This window comes from Myxine glutinosa, chromosome 2 (genome assembly GCF_964187855.1).
Source record: "Myxine glutinosa chromosome 2, kmMyxGlut1.1, whole genome shotgun sequence".
In the NCBI taxonomy this organism is placed as follows: Eukaryota; Metazoa; Chordata; class Myxini; order Myxiniformes; family Myxinidae; genus Myxine; species Myxine glutinosa.
In genome coordinates, this window is record NC_136262.1 from 128299683 (window position 1) to 128315936 (window position 16254).

The 16254-nt window shown below is 40.6% G+C and overlaps 1 protein-coding gene across 2 annotated transcripts in view; it reads left to right on the top strand.

The window, feature by feature from the left end:
• Nucleotides 1-16254, top strand: part of LOC144888256 (mitogen-activated protein kinase kinase kinase 1-like) — a 50455-nt gene that overhangs the window by 8507 nt on the left and 25694 nt on the right. For both annotated transcript variants that reach the window (XM_078771629.1, XM_078771630.1), the window contains exon 5: nt 4655-4922. In XM_078771629.1, coding sequence (XP_078627755.1) covers nt 4868-4922 — 55 coding nt within the window. In that variant the 5' untranslated portion in view covers nt 4655-4867. The remainder of the gene's footprint in view (nt 1-4654; nt 4923-16254) is intronic.

Here is a 16254-nt window from a genome sequence, read left to right on the forward strand (position 1 = left end):
TGTATCGTTCGGCCATTGGTGTAGTATTAAACCATCTTGGTTTGTGTACTATTACACTATGGCGCACACTATATATACTGTAACTACCAAGGACGCATCGACCTGACATATTTGTAGAAATTCGAAGATTGTTCGTCGTTTGAGTTAAATCGTACTGCGATGTAACCTGTAGACAGTACAAATATGACGGGCAACTTCCGGTGTGACGTCATGGCTAATTGTGAAGAAGATTTCAACTTTTCATCACAAAATTACCCACTTTTAAAATCAGAAATGGAAAAAGACACGTCAAATCTATTTTGTAGGGTATCGAGGGATAGATTAGCGTCAGGGAGGTCTGCGTATTTGGGTTCCCCTTCAAGGGTGCTGTTGATAACTCGTCCACTCTTCATGACTGATGCTTCAGGATCTTTAATCCTGGCAAATGGGTCCTTCGGCTTGTTCTTCCAACAGACAGTGCACACTGATGCCTTGCCCTGCACAAGAAACACCAGGGTGACAGTTTATATCTGGGTCGAGATTCAGAACCAGGTGGGTGCGCATACCTCCAAGCTGTCTTGCCAGCCTCTTGTGGTACTCCTAAATTGCTTCCATCCCTTTGAGGTATCCCTAAATTGCTTCCAGCCCTTTGAGGTATCCCTAAATTGCTTCCAGCCCTTTGAGGTATCCCTAAATTGCTTCCAGCCCTTTGAGGTATCCCTAAATTTCTTCCATCCTTTTGAGGTATCCCTAAATTGCTTCCAGCCCATTGAGGCATCCCTAAATTGCTTCCAGCCCTTTGAGGTATCCCGAAGTTGCTTCTAGCCCTTTGAGGTATCCCTAAATTGCTTCCAGCCCTTTGAGGTATCCCTAAATTGCTTCCAGCCCTTTGAGGTATCCCTAAATTTCTTCCAGCCCTTTGAGGTATCCCTAAATTGCTTCCATCCTTTTGAGGTATCCCTAAATTGCTTCCAGCCCATTGAGGCATCCCTAAATTGCTTCCAGCCCTTTGAGGTATCCCTAAATTGCTTCCAGCCCTTTGAGGTATCCCTAAATTGCTTCCAGCCCTTTGAGGTATCCCTAAATTGCTTCCAGCCCTTTGAGGTATCCCTAAATTGCTTCCAGCCCTTTGAGGCATCCCTAAATTGCTTCCAGCCCTTTGAGGCATCCCTAAATTGCTTCCAGCCCTTTGAGGTATCCCTAAATTGCTTCCAGCCCTTTGAGGTATCCCTAAATTGCTTCCAGCCCTTTGAGGTATCCCTAAATTGCTCCCAGCCCTTTGAGGCATCCCTAAATTGCTTCCAGCCCTTTGTGGTATCCCTAAATTGCTTCCAGCCCTTTGAGGTATCCCTAAATTGCTTCCAGCCCTTTGTGGTTTTCTCCTGCTTCGTGGTGGTTCTCATTCGTACAAAATTACTTGACATCGACTATCTAGTTGTAACTTCTTTTTCTTGTGTGCAGTGCCCTCAGAGAGTATTTACACCCCTTGACTTTTTGACATTTTGTTGTATTATTGCCTGGATTTAAAATGGATTTAAAATGGATAAAATTTATTCGGTTTTTCCAAGATGGCGGCCGAATCACGTGACTGATGACGTCATCATTAACATATTGTATTCCCCATGGGGAGTTCTTTACAATGAGTCTTTACAATGAGCTGTGTCCGTGCTGTGTCGTGGCATGTCGAAGTCCCACCCCAGTGGAGGAGGGGAGGGGTATGGGGTAGTGGCGAGGTGAGGTCAGTTGCCAGCAGGCCAACATGGGTGTTTGAACAACATGGGAAGGTATCATTACAGTAATTGCAGTAATCTTATTACAGTAATTACATTACATTAACTCAGGCACCTTTTGAGTAAGGAAGCTGATATTTGGACATGACACTGACCAAGTGATGTGGCTGTCAAGGAAAATTTTGATTTATTGATTAATCATTTAATAAATTAACTCGTTGATTTATAAATGACTTATTTAATTAAAATTCCTCAGAGATACATCTTCGGATGAGATACTTGCTGATTGGTTATGCTATGAGCCAATTGATTAAGGAAAATATTTTGTGATGGCCATATTGGCAATTTCGTGGCCATATTCGTGGCAACTCAGTTAGTGCCACTGCACCTTTAAAATGCATCCCTGCGTTCATTTTTCGATCGATTGAGTTGAAATTTTGAACAATCGGATCTGGACTGTCGTTGTTAACGACTCTAGCACGCACCCGTCCAATCAGGATGGAGCGGTATGGTCCCCGGATCATCACTGCCCGCAGTTTTAATTAGCTTTACTTTTTCTCTTGGTCATATAATTTTGAGGACATGCATGTCATGATATAGGAAATGTTTGTTCTGTTGAACGGAATAAATGTTGTTTATTTGTGTGGGTGTGTATTTTTGTGTATTTTGGATATATTTTCACGACTAATTCCAGTTAACATCCTGAAAAATTTGCTCGTTTTCTGGCCGAGTCGAAATTGCGTTGAGTTCCTATGGCATGCGCCATTAAAAGCGCTGTGTAATGGTTGAGCTCCCTTTATTTCGTTTTGGTCATGCGGATGAGCAGACAAAGTGACGAATGCTGCGGCTGGAGCAGTAGAAGCGATGTTTTTAATTGAAACGATGTAATGAGTAATTAAAAGTGGGAGGGGGCAACACCACGCATACCTCTTTTAAGGTGTGTATAAACCCTGGAATAAACATGGGAGGGGGCAACACCACGCATACCTCTTTTAAGGTGTGTATAAACCCTGGGATATTTCAGCAATCAATACAATGCTGAAACTATGTAAGTTAAGTTAATGAGTAATTTAATGAGTAACTTAATGAGTAATTTAATGAATAATTTAATAAGTAATTTAATGAGTAATTTAATGAGTAATTTAATAAGTAATTTAATGAGTAATTTAATGAGTAACTTAATGAGTAATTTAATGAGTAATTTAATGAGTAATTTAATGAGTAATTTAATGAGTAATTTAATGAGTAATTTAATAAGTAATTTAATGAGTAATTTAATGAGTAATTTAATAAGTAATTTAATGAGTAATTTAATGAGTAATCTAATAAGTAATTTAATGAGTAATTTAATGAGTAACTTAATGAGTAATTTAATGAGTAATCTAATAAGTAATTTAATGAGTAATTTAATGAGTAACTTAATGAGTAACTTAATGAGTAATTTAATGAGTAATTTAATAAGTAATTTAATGAGTAATTTAATGAGTAATTTAATGAGTAATTTAATGAGGAATTTAATGAGGAATTAAAAGTGGGAGGGGGCAACACCACGCATACCTCTTTTAAGGTGTGTATAAACCCTGGAATAAACGTGGGAGGGGGAAACACCACGCATACCTCTTTTAAGGTGTGTATAAACCCTGGAATATTTCAGCAATCAATACGATGCTGAAATGATGTAATTTACTGTGTAAGAGGGTCGACCTTGGGTTTGTTTGGGTTTTGTTGTTTATTTTTGTGGGTGTGTATTTTTTGTGTATTTTGTATATACTTTCACGGCTAATTCCAGTTAACATCCTGCAAAATTTGCTCGTTTTTCTGGCCGAGTCGAAATTGCGTTGAGTTCCTATGGCATGCGCCATTAAAAGCGCTGTGTAATGGTTGAGCTCCCTTTATTTCGTTTTGGTCACGCGGATGAGCAGACAAAATGACGAATGCTGCGGCTGGAGCAGTGGAAGCGATTTTTGAATTGTTCAATGATTATTCGATATTGTTATGACTTATTGTCAATAGGTATACTAAGTGGCCATGAGGTAGCCTGTTGCTATGTACAGTTTTATTCTATTGTTGATTATACCACATAGCTGTGGTGATAAAGGAAATGTTCGTTTTAAATAGATGATTATGATAGGACCATGACTATAAAATCATGATGATTATTATGAATGATATCATAGGGTTCAAATGCAGAATGATTGCATGAACTTGGGAAAGAACTTTCAAGCCCTATGGGATAAATTGGGTGTTACAAGCGATGGAGTTTCAAAATTTAGCATGATTGAAGGAATTTTACAGTCTTATTTCAGGACTTTTACGAAATTTATATTGCCAAGAGATTTGGGTACTATTAAAAGAAAAATGATGAGATATTTTTCCCAAAGAACTTTAATATCTGCCATCCATTTTGGCTGTCTCACGAATGAAGGATGAGTTGCCTTTAGTGGTTGCAAAGAAAATTTGTGGAGACCAGGCAAAATGGGGAAATATGTCAGATATGAACCTAGGACAGGACGGTGATTCATCAATTGACATGAGGTATGAACCAGAGGTGACGACCGATGAGATTCGATCTCAGTCAATGGATGGACCTGTCCTGACATCATTGGGGAAAGGGCTTATGCAAGGAGTCATCCAAAATGATTAATTTGATTTATTGATGAATATTGATGAATTAATTGAAATTGAATAATTGATTGAATTGTTGATTGATTGAATCTAATTGATTGAATTTAATTGAATAAATTTAACTGGATAAATTGAATTGAATAAATTAAATTGAATATATTGATCGTTTGATTGATGAAAATGCGGTCTCAAGAAAGAAGCTTTAATATCTTTGTGAGATATTATCAATGTGAAGACAACCTTGGAAAATTGAGCAAGGTGGTGAGTTTATATATAGATATATATGTGCGGTTACCATTGTGTGATTTCCCCTTCAACAGAGCGGACACCTGAGGATTCACCCATTTCATACTGACCCTCTGGCTCATCTGCAAATACTGATCTGTGAGATTGGATTGTGCAAAAGCCACAGGTGAGAGAGATTCTCTGGAAATCACCGTTTGAACAGGTGGAGAGATCCTTCCTGGAGGTACGAGTGAAGCTTTAGAGGAACAAACTACAACACATCCAACGCTACTTTGATAAAAGGCAGAATGGGAAATGGAGCCTGCAAGAATATACAAGGACAACCAGAGATTCCACAAAAAGGTACTTGTACACATCATATGTACGACCGTTATGGTGCCAAAGCTATAAGGCAGGTCGAGAATTGGTATTTGTGGACAAAGGGACATGATGAGGAGTTTCCAAGAGATGGTACATTTGAGCGAAGTCGATTGGAAAGATTGGAACAAAGATTGAAAGCCAGGAAGAGACAGAATCTAACGGTAGACTGGCTTGCATTCCATCTTTGGGATGGTGAATCCAGACAACAGGAACAGCAAGAACGGATAACGGATCTAGAACTTAAAATAAAAAGGATACAGGATACAGTGGAGGAGACAAATGCACAACTGCCCTCGAAATTAGGAATGAAAGTGACAGTTGTCCCATCTGATTTCCAGTTGTCTCCCCAAAAAGGACGGTACAGAGAATTTTTTCGTGTTTCAGGAGATAACGAGAGATTGCAGTGGCAACTCAGGGATGTAGAGATGCAGCCCAGCAATACAAGTGCACAGGTGCACAGACCAGGCAACGACAGAAACCGGTGTTTCAAGTGTGGACGGATGGGACATTGGAAAAGAGGATGTCCATATACCAAAAGGAAGACAAGTTCATAGGGTAAACCAAGATCAAGGGTACCAGTGCTGACCGATACCTCAGACAATGATTAGGCCTTCATTGCGACAAATCCCAAATGACGATTGGCCTCAACAAATTAGATTACTGGACAAACATGAATAACTGTCGATGATTCTTGGGTCTGAAAAGTTTTCGGAGCAAGAATTATTCATTTTTATTTTGCTTGTAAGCAAATTGATAATTAATTGATCAAATGCCGAAATTGGATCTTTTATGTTGGGCACAAAATTTTAAATTTACAAAGTTTGGAACAATTGCTTTGCAATTTTTTTGGCAAACCAAGTGACAAGAGTCACATCATGATCAGGTGGGAATTTCGGACTATTGTTCCACACGATTGATAGGTCAGTGGTCGACTGACATACAAATGGGTGGGTAGTCAAATTTGGATAAATTATTGTGGGAACTGAAAGGGTAATGTCAATGTGACGTCATAGGGGTTTTCTAAGAATAAACCTTTTGGTCCATTTGTGTATTAGCGCTTATAAAATTGAAGGACAAATTTTGAGAAATTGAAATAAAGTTGACACCCATCCGGATCTGTAAATAAGGGTTCCAACGCAAACAAATACGCATAATGCATGTGTGTGTGGGTATTTTGTGTGTCAGTGTTTTTGTTTTTGTGTATCAATCTTACAAGATTGTTGACACCGACAGTGTGCCTTGTCTGAAAAATAGATAGTTCCATGGGGATGGGATCGCATATCGAGAGAATTCGTAAAATAAAAAATATAAATATAATTTGATTATGAAAATTATCACTTTTGTCAAGGGAGATGGAGAATAAAGATTTGATTTGCTGAGTTATGAGCAGCTATTCATTAATAGTAAAAAATTGGAAGTAATCTTGGGATTCCATTGTGATAGAATTTATATGAGAATCAAAGCTATTTATGGATATGAGCTTCATAAAAATGTGGGAGTACAAAATTAGCCAAATTTTGGAGAGGTCTTACACTGACTTCCCAGAGTACTCTGCTCACGGATTTTATATATATATATAAACTTGAATTTTATCAGAATATAAATTGGGCTGTATGTATGGATGTGTATAAGGCATAGATGATATGGGAAAATAGTAAAGGAAATTTTGCTGGTTTGAACTATTGTGAGTTTTGAGTTCTGGAGTTCAAACAAAGTCACTGGTTAACAGATGAAAATGGATAGTAAATAAATTCTTCGATGCTGAGTAAATTAACTACGATATTACTAAGACTTATGAGAGCTATTGTTCTTCCTTACACCAGTGCGAAATTATTGGGAAAAAAAATATATATATACTGTATATTAGATCCAACATAATGAATCTATAAATGAATGTCAGATGGATAATATCCTCAATTTGTACTAATTATTTGATTGTGGGTAAAGGAATTAATTTATCATAGTGGATTGTTAACAGCAGCCTGAAAATGTCCTGAGAGTGCATCCATGTAATCGGAAATCCCAGATTTGTTTTTACAAACAACATTTTGGTAGAGGTCTTGTGTGGACGAGCACTTCCTTGGTAGATAAAAAACGGTACTGCATGCTGGCAGCCACTTTTGCGGCCAGTTAGGCCAAACAAATTGAGAGGAAATTGTAGTTAAATACGTAAGTTACACATGGCTATTTGTAAAAAGGAAATTTGTTGAGATGGGAAACATTTTTCGAAGGTTTATTAAAGTGTTATAATATGACATGTGGCAAGGCAAACTATTGGATGGGAAAATTAGATCTGGCTATAGAATAAATTTATTGACCCCTTGAAGTTAATTCTTCGAATCGTTGTTTCACTGGCATTTTTTGTTCAAATTGGAAATAGTTTGGTAGAGCTTTGGTTAAAACCTTTGGTTGCGGTATCTTGGAACGAAATGATAAACCATAGGAGATTGATAAGAATAGGGGAAAAAATATGGACCCAAAATAGAAAGTTGGATTCATGCCCCTCATTGCAAACAAGCACATGGGGCTAAGGTGGACGATCCCACAGAAAATGAGGCTGCACCTAGCAGCCCAGCAGAACATTCAGTGGCAGATAAATGATAGTCGTGATTTACAGTCATTTGAATTACATTTTAACACCCCTTGCATTGATAAACATTACATTTTCAACATGTGATATTCCTACTTGGGATAGTGACATTTATTTGCCCACATGACATACAATTACCTGCTGATATTAATACAACATGAGTGAAAAATGTATCACAACTACACTCATGATCAGGGGATTGAGTTCAACCCCGGGAGATAGGGGGATCAGGGTAAGACAAATAATCTGATTTATGTTACATATTAAGGGATTTTCTTTATTTACCTTTTAGGAAGCTTGTTAGTTTGGTATATAATGTTGAATGTCGACATATAATTATGTCATAGGTATGAATATATACAAGGAGTAGCAGACTTGTTTGTTGGTTTAGTAGTTATATTGGCAATTGTTTTAGTGGTGGCTTGCTTGAAAGCCTTAGTGACGGTGTGTTTGAATAAGGTAACCAACAACACGATGATAACGCATGAAGTGACAAATGAGGAAAGAAATGTGGAACCACAAGAGGAAGACTTTTATGGCGACATAAATACTGAGATTAAAAGATTAAATCAAGTGATGTTGCAAATGAATACAGTAGAATTAAGATAATGGCATAACGACAATGTTATGAGTTGTGTCAATTACAAGATCAGTGAACTCATATCACCACGAGTGACACACTGTTAAAAAAAAAAATAAAAAAAAAAAAGGGAAAAGAAAAAGTGGAGAGGAATTATGGTAATAATACATTAATGCTTAATTTGTTGGTTTGGGAAAATTTTTGGTGGGAATTAGATATTCCTGTTTGTGATTGTAATCATATACAATTAATTTTCTTAGAGTAGTGCTAAAATACCTGCGCGAGTTAATTTTAAACTATATTAACCTGAAAGCAATTGTGGATGCTATTCTTAGTTTAGTAGTCAAATACATACCTGATTGAATATTACTTGTGTGACGCATATAAATGAATATAACTTTTTGAATGTTGTAAGGGAAAACAACAAATTGTTGAATGTGAAACTGTTGGAAGATATACATAATTATGCTGATTTCATGGTAAGATGTACCCTATCTGATTCAGTGTGTGTGGAAAGCAGATTCAGATGTGACTGAGCATAAGGATAAGACGAGATCACATTTGAAGGGGGTGCTAACGGAATTGGGAAGACGTTCGAGAAAGAAAATTTGTGGCTAAAAAAATGAAGTTAATCGTGACATACACCCTCTTTCTCAAAGAATGATGAAGACATTCTCCCGTGTAACTTGGAGATGGATGCTTACCTTCACCAAGGAAATTTATGTGACCATTTGCCTGGATCACACTGCAACATATGAAAGAAAGGCGATCACTTACTCTTGTTTGAAGGCTTCGAACATTCATCACATCAGAAGTTGCAGGACAACGACATTTTACCTGCAACCTCTGTGAAATGCGGGGACATATGTTATTACTTCACCAACGTCCGGGGAACCAGCATGTAGCTGCAAAAAAACGGCTGTGCCCTTGTCACAACAGCTGTGCACGATTCTGCTGGTTGCTCCTGGTATGGACCATGAATGACCTGAACACCATGGTCCCAACATCATTGTGGATGCATCCGGCATCCCTGTTCCACATCTTGCTGGCCAATCAACATTACACCAACACTTGCTGCCCACTCATAATGAGGGAGGAGGCAAGTCGACTACAACTGGGCGAAGGCCTTGTTCAAGGAATCATTATGGTTCACAGCAAGAGTGGCAAGAATGCTACATGGAGAGCAGGGTCAGTCTATGACTCCGCACCGTTACCACAACAGCGAAATCCTACATGAAGTAGTGCAGGTGTTTATAAAGACAGAAGAAAATGTTTCATACCTGAATTCAAACACAAGTGATCAGCCCTTCCTTTCAAACAAAGAATCAACGTTTGTTTGGAGGGAAACGTTTTTGCCAGATGTTGCAGATGCCTTAAAAACTTGAAAATGGTGAAGCAAAATTGTTGTATCTTGGTGATGGTGAAGTGTTGTTTTACAAAGATATTTGTGATGCAAATGAAATAGATTGAATTAACAATATGGAAGGAGTCAATGACCAACGAAATGTTTTGTGATTCTTGCAGGATGACGGTGTATGCCTAAGGGAATTTGATTACCAAAGTTATGATTATTTACTTATACTTGTAATGATGTTTACTTGCAGTGATTGATTATTTAATGGTTAATATAAACAAAAAACAAAAAGATGAGGGAATTGTGGAAGTGTAACTCAGTGTAACTCATTGGTTGGAACTGGTAACGAACCAAGGTACGAGCAGGTGGTCGTAAGAATGTCAGGAATGCATCTCGCCCTGTCGAAGCTGGGAGTCCTGTTGTGTAGCTTTAGCACGACCCCGGGCTAACACACATTCCCAAGCCCGTGCTATTGTCTTTCATCGGGATGCAAAGAGGATGAAGCAAATTCCCAGCAGGGAGGAGCGAGTTGGTGCCAGGAAGGCGAGCAGGATGACTGAGTAACATTGCTGCGGAGAAGGGATTACGATTTCAGCGCACAGAGGATTAACTGAAGTTTGCCCATATAAACAGAAGAGACTTTGAGTCAAAGGGCACTCATCCTCAGAAGCCCTGCCCGACGGAATGAACGCGTACCACGAGTACGGCGCTGCAGAGAAGACATCAGCCACGAAAGAGGGACTATGCGGATAGAGTTACCTGGTCCATTGAGTTAAACGGTAGTTATTTGGTATTGGAATGAAGTGAACAACCAGTTAATAAAGTTGTGATCTTTTGTAAACCTGTGACATCATTGGAGTCTTGAGTCTCACAACACTTCCTCGACAATAGAAAGAGGAGATGAGAGAAACCCATTCAGGGCCACACGTTGACTACGACTAGAGAGGAAGTCCGCCAGCCATGCGTGGAGATTTCCATGGATACCAAAAGAGGAGAGTTTGGTGAGGGGAGCTGGGTGCCAGACCGTATCGAAGGCACGTGATATGTCGAGGGAGACAGCTCTAATTTCCTGTTTGGCATTGAGGACCTCCATCCATTGTTGAGAAAGCAGAAGCAGCATGTCCAGAGTAGAGTGACCAGGTCTGAAACCAAATTGATGATCAGAGATCAAGCCATTGGAGAAGAGGAAAGATTTCATATCTGAAGCAATGATGGATTCCATGACTTTGCTGATAATTGGGAGAAGGCTGATTGGTCTGTAGTTGCTGGGATCTGTTTTTGCACCTTTTTTGTGCAAAGCGGTGATGTTGGCAGATTTCCAAGCAGATGGCAGATGACCTTGAGCAAAAGAGAGGGTGAAGAGAACAGAGAGAGGGAGTGAAAGAACGGAAGAACAGGATTTTAAGACCCGTGGGCTGATGCCGTCAGGTCCAGTTGCAGAATCAGAGTCGAGGGTTGACAGAAACTTTTCCACCTTGTCAGGAGGAAAGGACACAGAGTCCAGGAGCAGCGGTACGACTGGGTACGGTGGGTACAGAGAGGGATGGGTTAGGGACACAAGATTTAGAGGCAAACACAGAGTTGAGGCATTCAGCTTTTTCACGTGCGGAGTCAGCCGTGTGGCCGTTTGAGGTGAGGGAGGGGATGGAGGGGGAACAAACACCAGAAACAGATTTGACCAGACACCACCAGGATTTGGAAGAGGGAGACAGATAAGAGAGTTCTGTCCCGAGAACGGAGAGATATTGTTTCCTGGCTCTCCTGAGGGTGGACACACACTTGTTTCGGGCTTTGTGAAAGGAAATGAGATTTCCTTCCGTTGGATTTGCTTTCCAGGAGACGAAAGCAAGTTGTTTCTGGGCAATAGCCTCACCACAAGATTCCGTGTACCATGGATGGGAGGAAGGGTATGACAACTGAAGACGAGGTGGGATAAATCTGTGCATGAGAGAGAGCAATTTACTTTGGAAGAATTCCCAGGATGAGTTGATGTCAGAGGCGGTAGAGATGGGAGACCAGTCCAGATGATTGATGGCTGCTTGAAGACCGTGCCAGTTGGCCTGAGTGAAATGCCAGACTCGTCGACGCTGAGGAGGCTCTCTGAGAATGGCCAGAGAGATGTCCACTTTAACAAGCACATGATCAGATGAGCCGATTGGAGCAGAAGAAGAGCAGCAGACATTTTCAGGGAAGTTAGTCATAACCAAGTCCAGAAGAGAAGATGCTCCGTTGACTGAGATCCGGGTCGGGAAATTGACAGATTGTGTCAGTCCCAGTGAGTCACAGAAGTCCATCTGCTGAAGAGCCATGGCTGGTGAGAGAGGTACCCACACCCAGCCAACTGGCATGGTGACAATTGAAATCACCACATATGAGGAATAGAGAGTTGGGATGGGTAGATAGAAGTTGGTCCATATTATCAGACAGCGGGATGTAGATGGAGTCATCACTGTTTGGTGGATGGTACAACACACATATGAACAAAAGGTGGGAGTGAAGGGGAAGCCGTAGCCAAAGGTATTCCTGGGGGTGAGGTGGAGAGAGGGCAGTGCAGGGCGAGTGAGGAAGAGTTTTTTATAAAGATAGCAACCCCAACTCCATGACGAGGCTCAGGTCTATCATACCGGAGGAGGGAGTAACCTGGGAGAGATACCAAGGAATCAGAGACATCATGAAAGAGGAAAGTTTCTGTGAAGCAGATCACATCTGGTTTGTCAGAAGCAACCTGTATGGAGAGATCAGTCAAGTTTGAGCGAAGGCCCCGGATGTTTGAGGTCCATACTGTTAAAGAAGAGGAAGGGGGAGCATCGGATACAGAACAGGGGGGAGCGGTAGGGTAAGATGTGGAAGAGAAGGAAGAGGTAGGGAGAGCTGTTGAAGGTGTGTCAGAGATTTCAGAATAGCTTGGAGAAAGGGAAGAATGGGGCGGACAAAAGGTTTGATGGTGATTGGGTGAGGCGCAGTGAGGTGTTATTTGAGGAGGGGGAAGAGTGAGGCAGAATGTTGAGGGAGATGAAGGTGAAAGTTGGAAGGGGGAAGAAGCGGGGAGGACGCTTTGAGGAGGAGGGGTGAGAGGGGAGTCTAGGAGGGGAGGAGTGTGGGGGTAGTTTAGGAGGGAAGGGGCAAGGGAGGAGATCTGAAAGGGATGGGTGATGGGGAAGATTTGGAGGGGAGGGGCAAGGGGGTGGATTTGGATTGTGGATTGTGGATTGTGGATTTGGAGGGGAGGGGTGATGGGAAGTTTTGAAGGGGAGGGGTGATGGGGAAGATTTGGAGGGGAGGGGTGAGATTGGATTTTGAAAAATGTACGATTAATGGGAAACGAACATTTCTTGAAAAATGAGTTTCTTGAGACCTTCGAGTCAAAAATGCGTTTGAGGACGCTGAAGGATGGGTGGAGTTCTGGAGAGTTTAGGGATGTATGAAAGAGGCACTGTAGCTGTAAGAGATGGAATTTTTTTTGGAATGAATAGATTTGGTGAGCAAGTCGAAAGCATCCTTTTATAGAAGAAGAAGAAAAAGGTGTTATAGTATATGACAGAATACAGTTCTTCAGGGGACAGTTGAAACATTTTTTAATGACGTGAACACGTGATCACGAACAATGTGGTCGAAGAACGAACGAACAAATAAGAACGAACAACGGATAAGAACAGAGAAGGGAATTATTATTATTATTTTTTTTGAGTTGAGATGAAAACAGAGACAGAGACCGAACGTGAAACGTGAAAAATAGAGACTGAAAGTAATTGCGGCACCATTTTGATTATTTCTGAGAACTTGTTCTTGTAGGGAGCCGTGGGAAGAGGGGTTGGTGGCACGCAAGATAACTACCCCAGGGCCTGGACCTAATTTGAGGGTCCTGTAATTATTACTTAAATTTTTTGTTTCATATAATGTTGATTGTGACGATAAAACACCGGAGGGGATTTGGGGAAAGTTTGGGCAGATTTATTTTGTGTCTCCCTCCAAGCCACTCAGGGCGATTTTGTGTCTCATGCCATTGCCATATGGGCAGTATCACCCTCCCTCATGAAATAAACTACTGTGGGAACAATTTACATAATGATAATCGTGGTAATCACATAAATGAACACAGGAGTGCTGACCACATCCCAACTGGTTGAAATGGGTAAAGAAACGAATCTGCAATTAGGAATAAGTGAATAACACCACAATTTCCCTTAAACATGGCTTGTGTTTCTGATGACGACCAAAATACAGAAACCTCCAAATAGGTTTCTTTTTAAAAAATGTTTTTTTAAGGGGGCCCTACTCTTAGTATTGCCCTGAGGCCCATTCTGGCTCTCGGCGGCCCTGCTTGTAGTTGTAGGTACCTTTTCATTTCCTTGCAATTTCTGATGTCTCATCTTTGTCTTTATCTTTATTAAGTTGGTTGCATTCATGAATGTTTTCTTTTTTTCTGTTAGATGTTTCAAACTTGTTCAGATCAATTTGGAATTCGATTTTTTTGTTCTTGCAATATGAATGTACAGTATTTATATTTACTCGAGTCTTTGTCATTCTTCTTTTCCTTTAGAGTTAATTAGGTTCAGTACTAGCTTATTCCTTACCCATTTATATTCACTGTCCTTATTAAAACAGTTTAGTATCGTCACAAACTATATTGGATTCTTCTTGTTGAGCAATTATGAAATCCATCTCATTTTTCATTGTTGTATTTGCACTTATCAAAGCCCATTTTCTTGATTCCTGCTTTTTCATGAAGTTGTCATAATGTAAAGTATATTTTTTAATGTTACAAAATGGGCTGACAGGGTGGCCTAGACCTAGAGGGACGCATACTCGCCTTTAAGCTGTCTATCCTGGGTTGAAATCCCGACCCAGCTATAAACTACCATCCTGGTGCTTCACAAGCAGAGTGATTCATCAATGTGTGTGCCATCCCTTGGATTGTCATTAAACGAGTGTCCCATCTGCCAGCATTTATTGGTGGACGTTAAATATCCCATGGTGGCCTCCGCGAAGAGTAGGCGAGTTGTCGCCGGCACCATAGCCAGATTCCAAATTCCTGCTCTAACCAGCAGAGGGCATCAGCGGCACAGCCAAGCCCTCAGCCAATGATGCTACCCTGCAACCTTGTGTTGCATACAAATGAAAAATATATTTAAAAAAAAAACAATATTAATAATAATATATTTTATATCCACTAATAAGCTTCTATTTTAGTTTATATTTAATATTACAAAAATCCTGACAACTTTTTCATTGTCGTTGTTTTTCACCCACTTTTTTTTGAAGTCGCCGATAATGACTGTGTATTTTGTTGGATTGGTATTTGGAAATTGCTCCACTTAGTTGTGGAGTACTAGCACTTCTTCCGAATCATTACTCATCAATGGGATCGACATTTGATTGATTTACAGTGGAATTCCATTGACACAGATGACATTTCCAGTAGAATTCCATGAAATGAGTCCAGAAAAGATTCACAAGCTGGTCCAAAAACTTGGAATATGCTGTTCAATTCCAATAAATCTTACACTCTCTGTCTCTCCAAAAAGAGTGTCTGGCCATCTACTCCCATTAACTTCCTTAACAATCCTCTTGAAGACGTTCACTCAAACTTTTGGGCCTCAGTATCAGCCATGATCTTTCTTGGGCAAATTACGTATCTAAGTTGGTCTGCAAAGCCAGAGGCCAACTGGACATCCTCCATTGTGCAAGGTCCTTGGCAATCTGAACTTTTATCTACCTGCAAGGTCTTCATATGCATCTTTATGGTGTACTGCTCTCCCCTTTGGACGTTTAGCCTTGCCTCACACCTTGCTCAACTTGACGCCGTTGAAACCAAAACCAGTTGCGTCTCTGGGCGTATGACTTTCACATTGCAGACAGGTCGGTGGTTTCTCTGTCTTCCACCACCTGAGACATTCCCAAAATCTCGATTCACTGCTCATCTCCACTTATTTGTTCCTCTTTTTCCAACTTCCCCACCAATGTGGAACCAACATCCTCAGTCTATTTTTGCCATTCTTCCCTTCACAGCTTCAAGACAGCTGTTCACCACCATCTTTGGTCATCCCCAATCGCCAACAGTTATCGTTTCTGATCCCATGATCCCTCCCAAGCCCACCTCTTTCGGAGTTTCCAGTTTTTCCTTCTCTGATTGATAGTTTGAGGCTGTATCTATCTGCTTCACGCCATGTGTCCTTCCCTTACTCTCATTCTTCCCCCATGTCCTTTATCCATCTACCTCTCTCTATTTTATCCCTATACCCTGCTGTTGCTACTTTCCCCCACATTCCCCCTCTCCTTGAGATCATTGTCTGGCCCACGGAGTATGCCCCAGCATGGCTAGCAGTGTTTTTCTCAGACATAGTTGGAAACAAATAGAAGTTGCAGGAGTGAACCAGATCAGCAGAATAATCTATCTATATGATGTAAAAATCCAAATCCGAAATCCCTCACAAGCACTTTGCCAACTCTGGAGGTGTGAGTGGCGCATTGTTTTGAAGAATTCCTTTTGGGAATGCACCACTCCGTTTCTCCTTGGAAACTCACCTCACTTTGCGCAGGAGGTTATCAAAGTCGTTTCCGCTAATGTTGTGGTGATGCAGCAGAAAGTCCATCAGAAAAACATGTTCAGCCTCCATGAAAATGAAGGTTGCAAACTTCCCAATGAATGCCTCATGTGGTTTGAACTTATTTAGTTGTGGACAATCAGCTCGGATCAACTGCATTTCGTTTTGCTCTCTCGGTTAAGATGGCGTACTGGAACTGTACAGACATTTTTCTTGGACGATCAAATGTGCTACGATAATCTTTG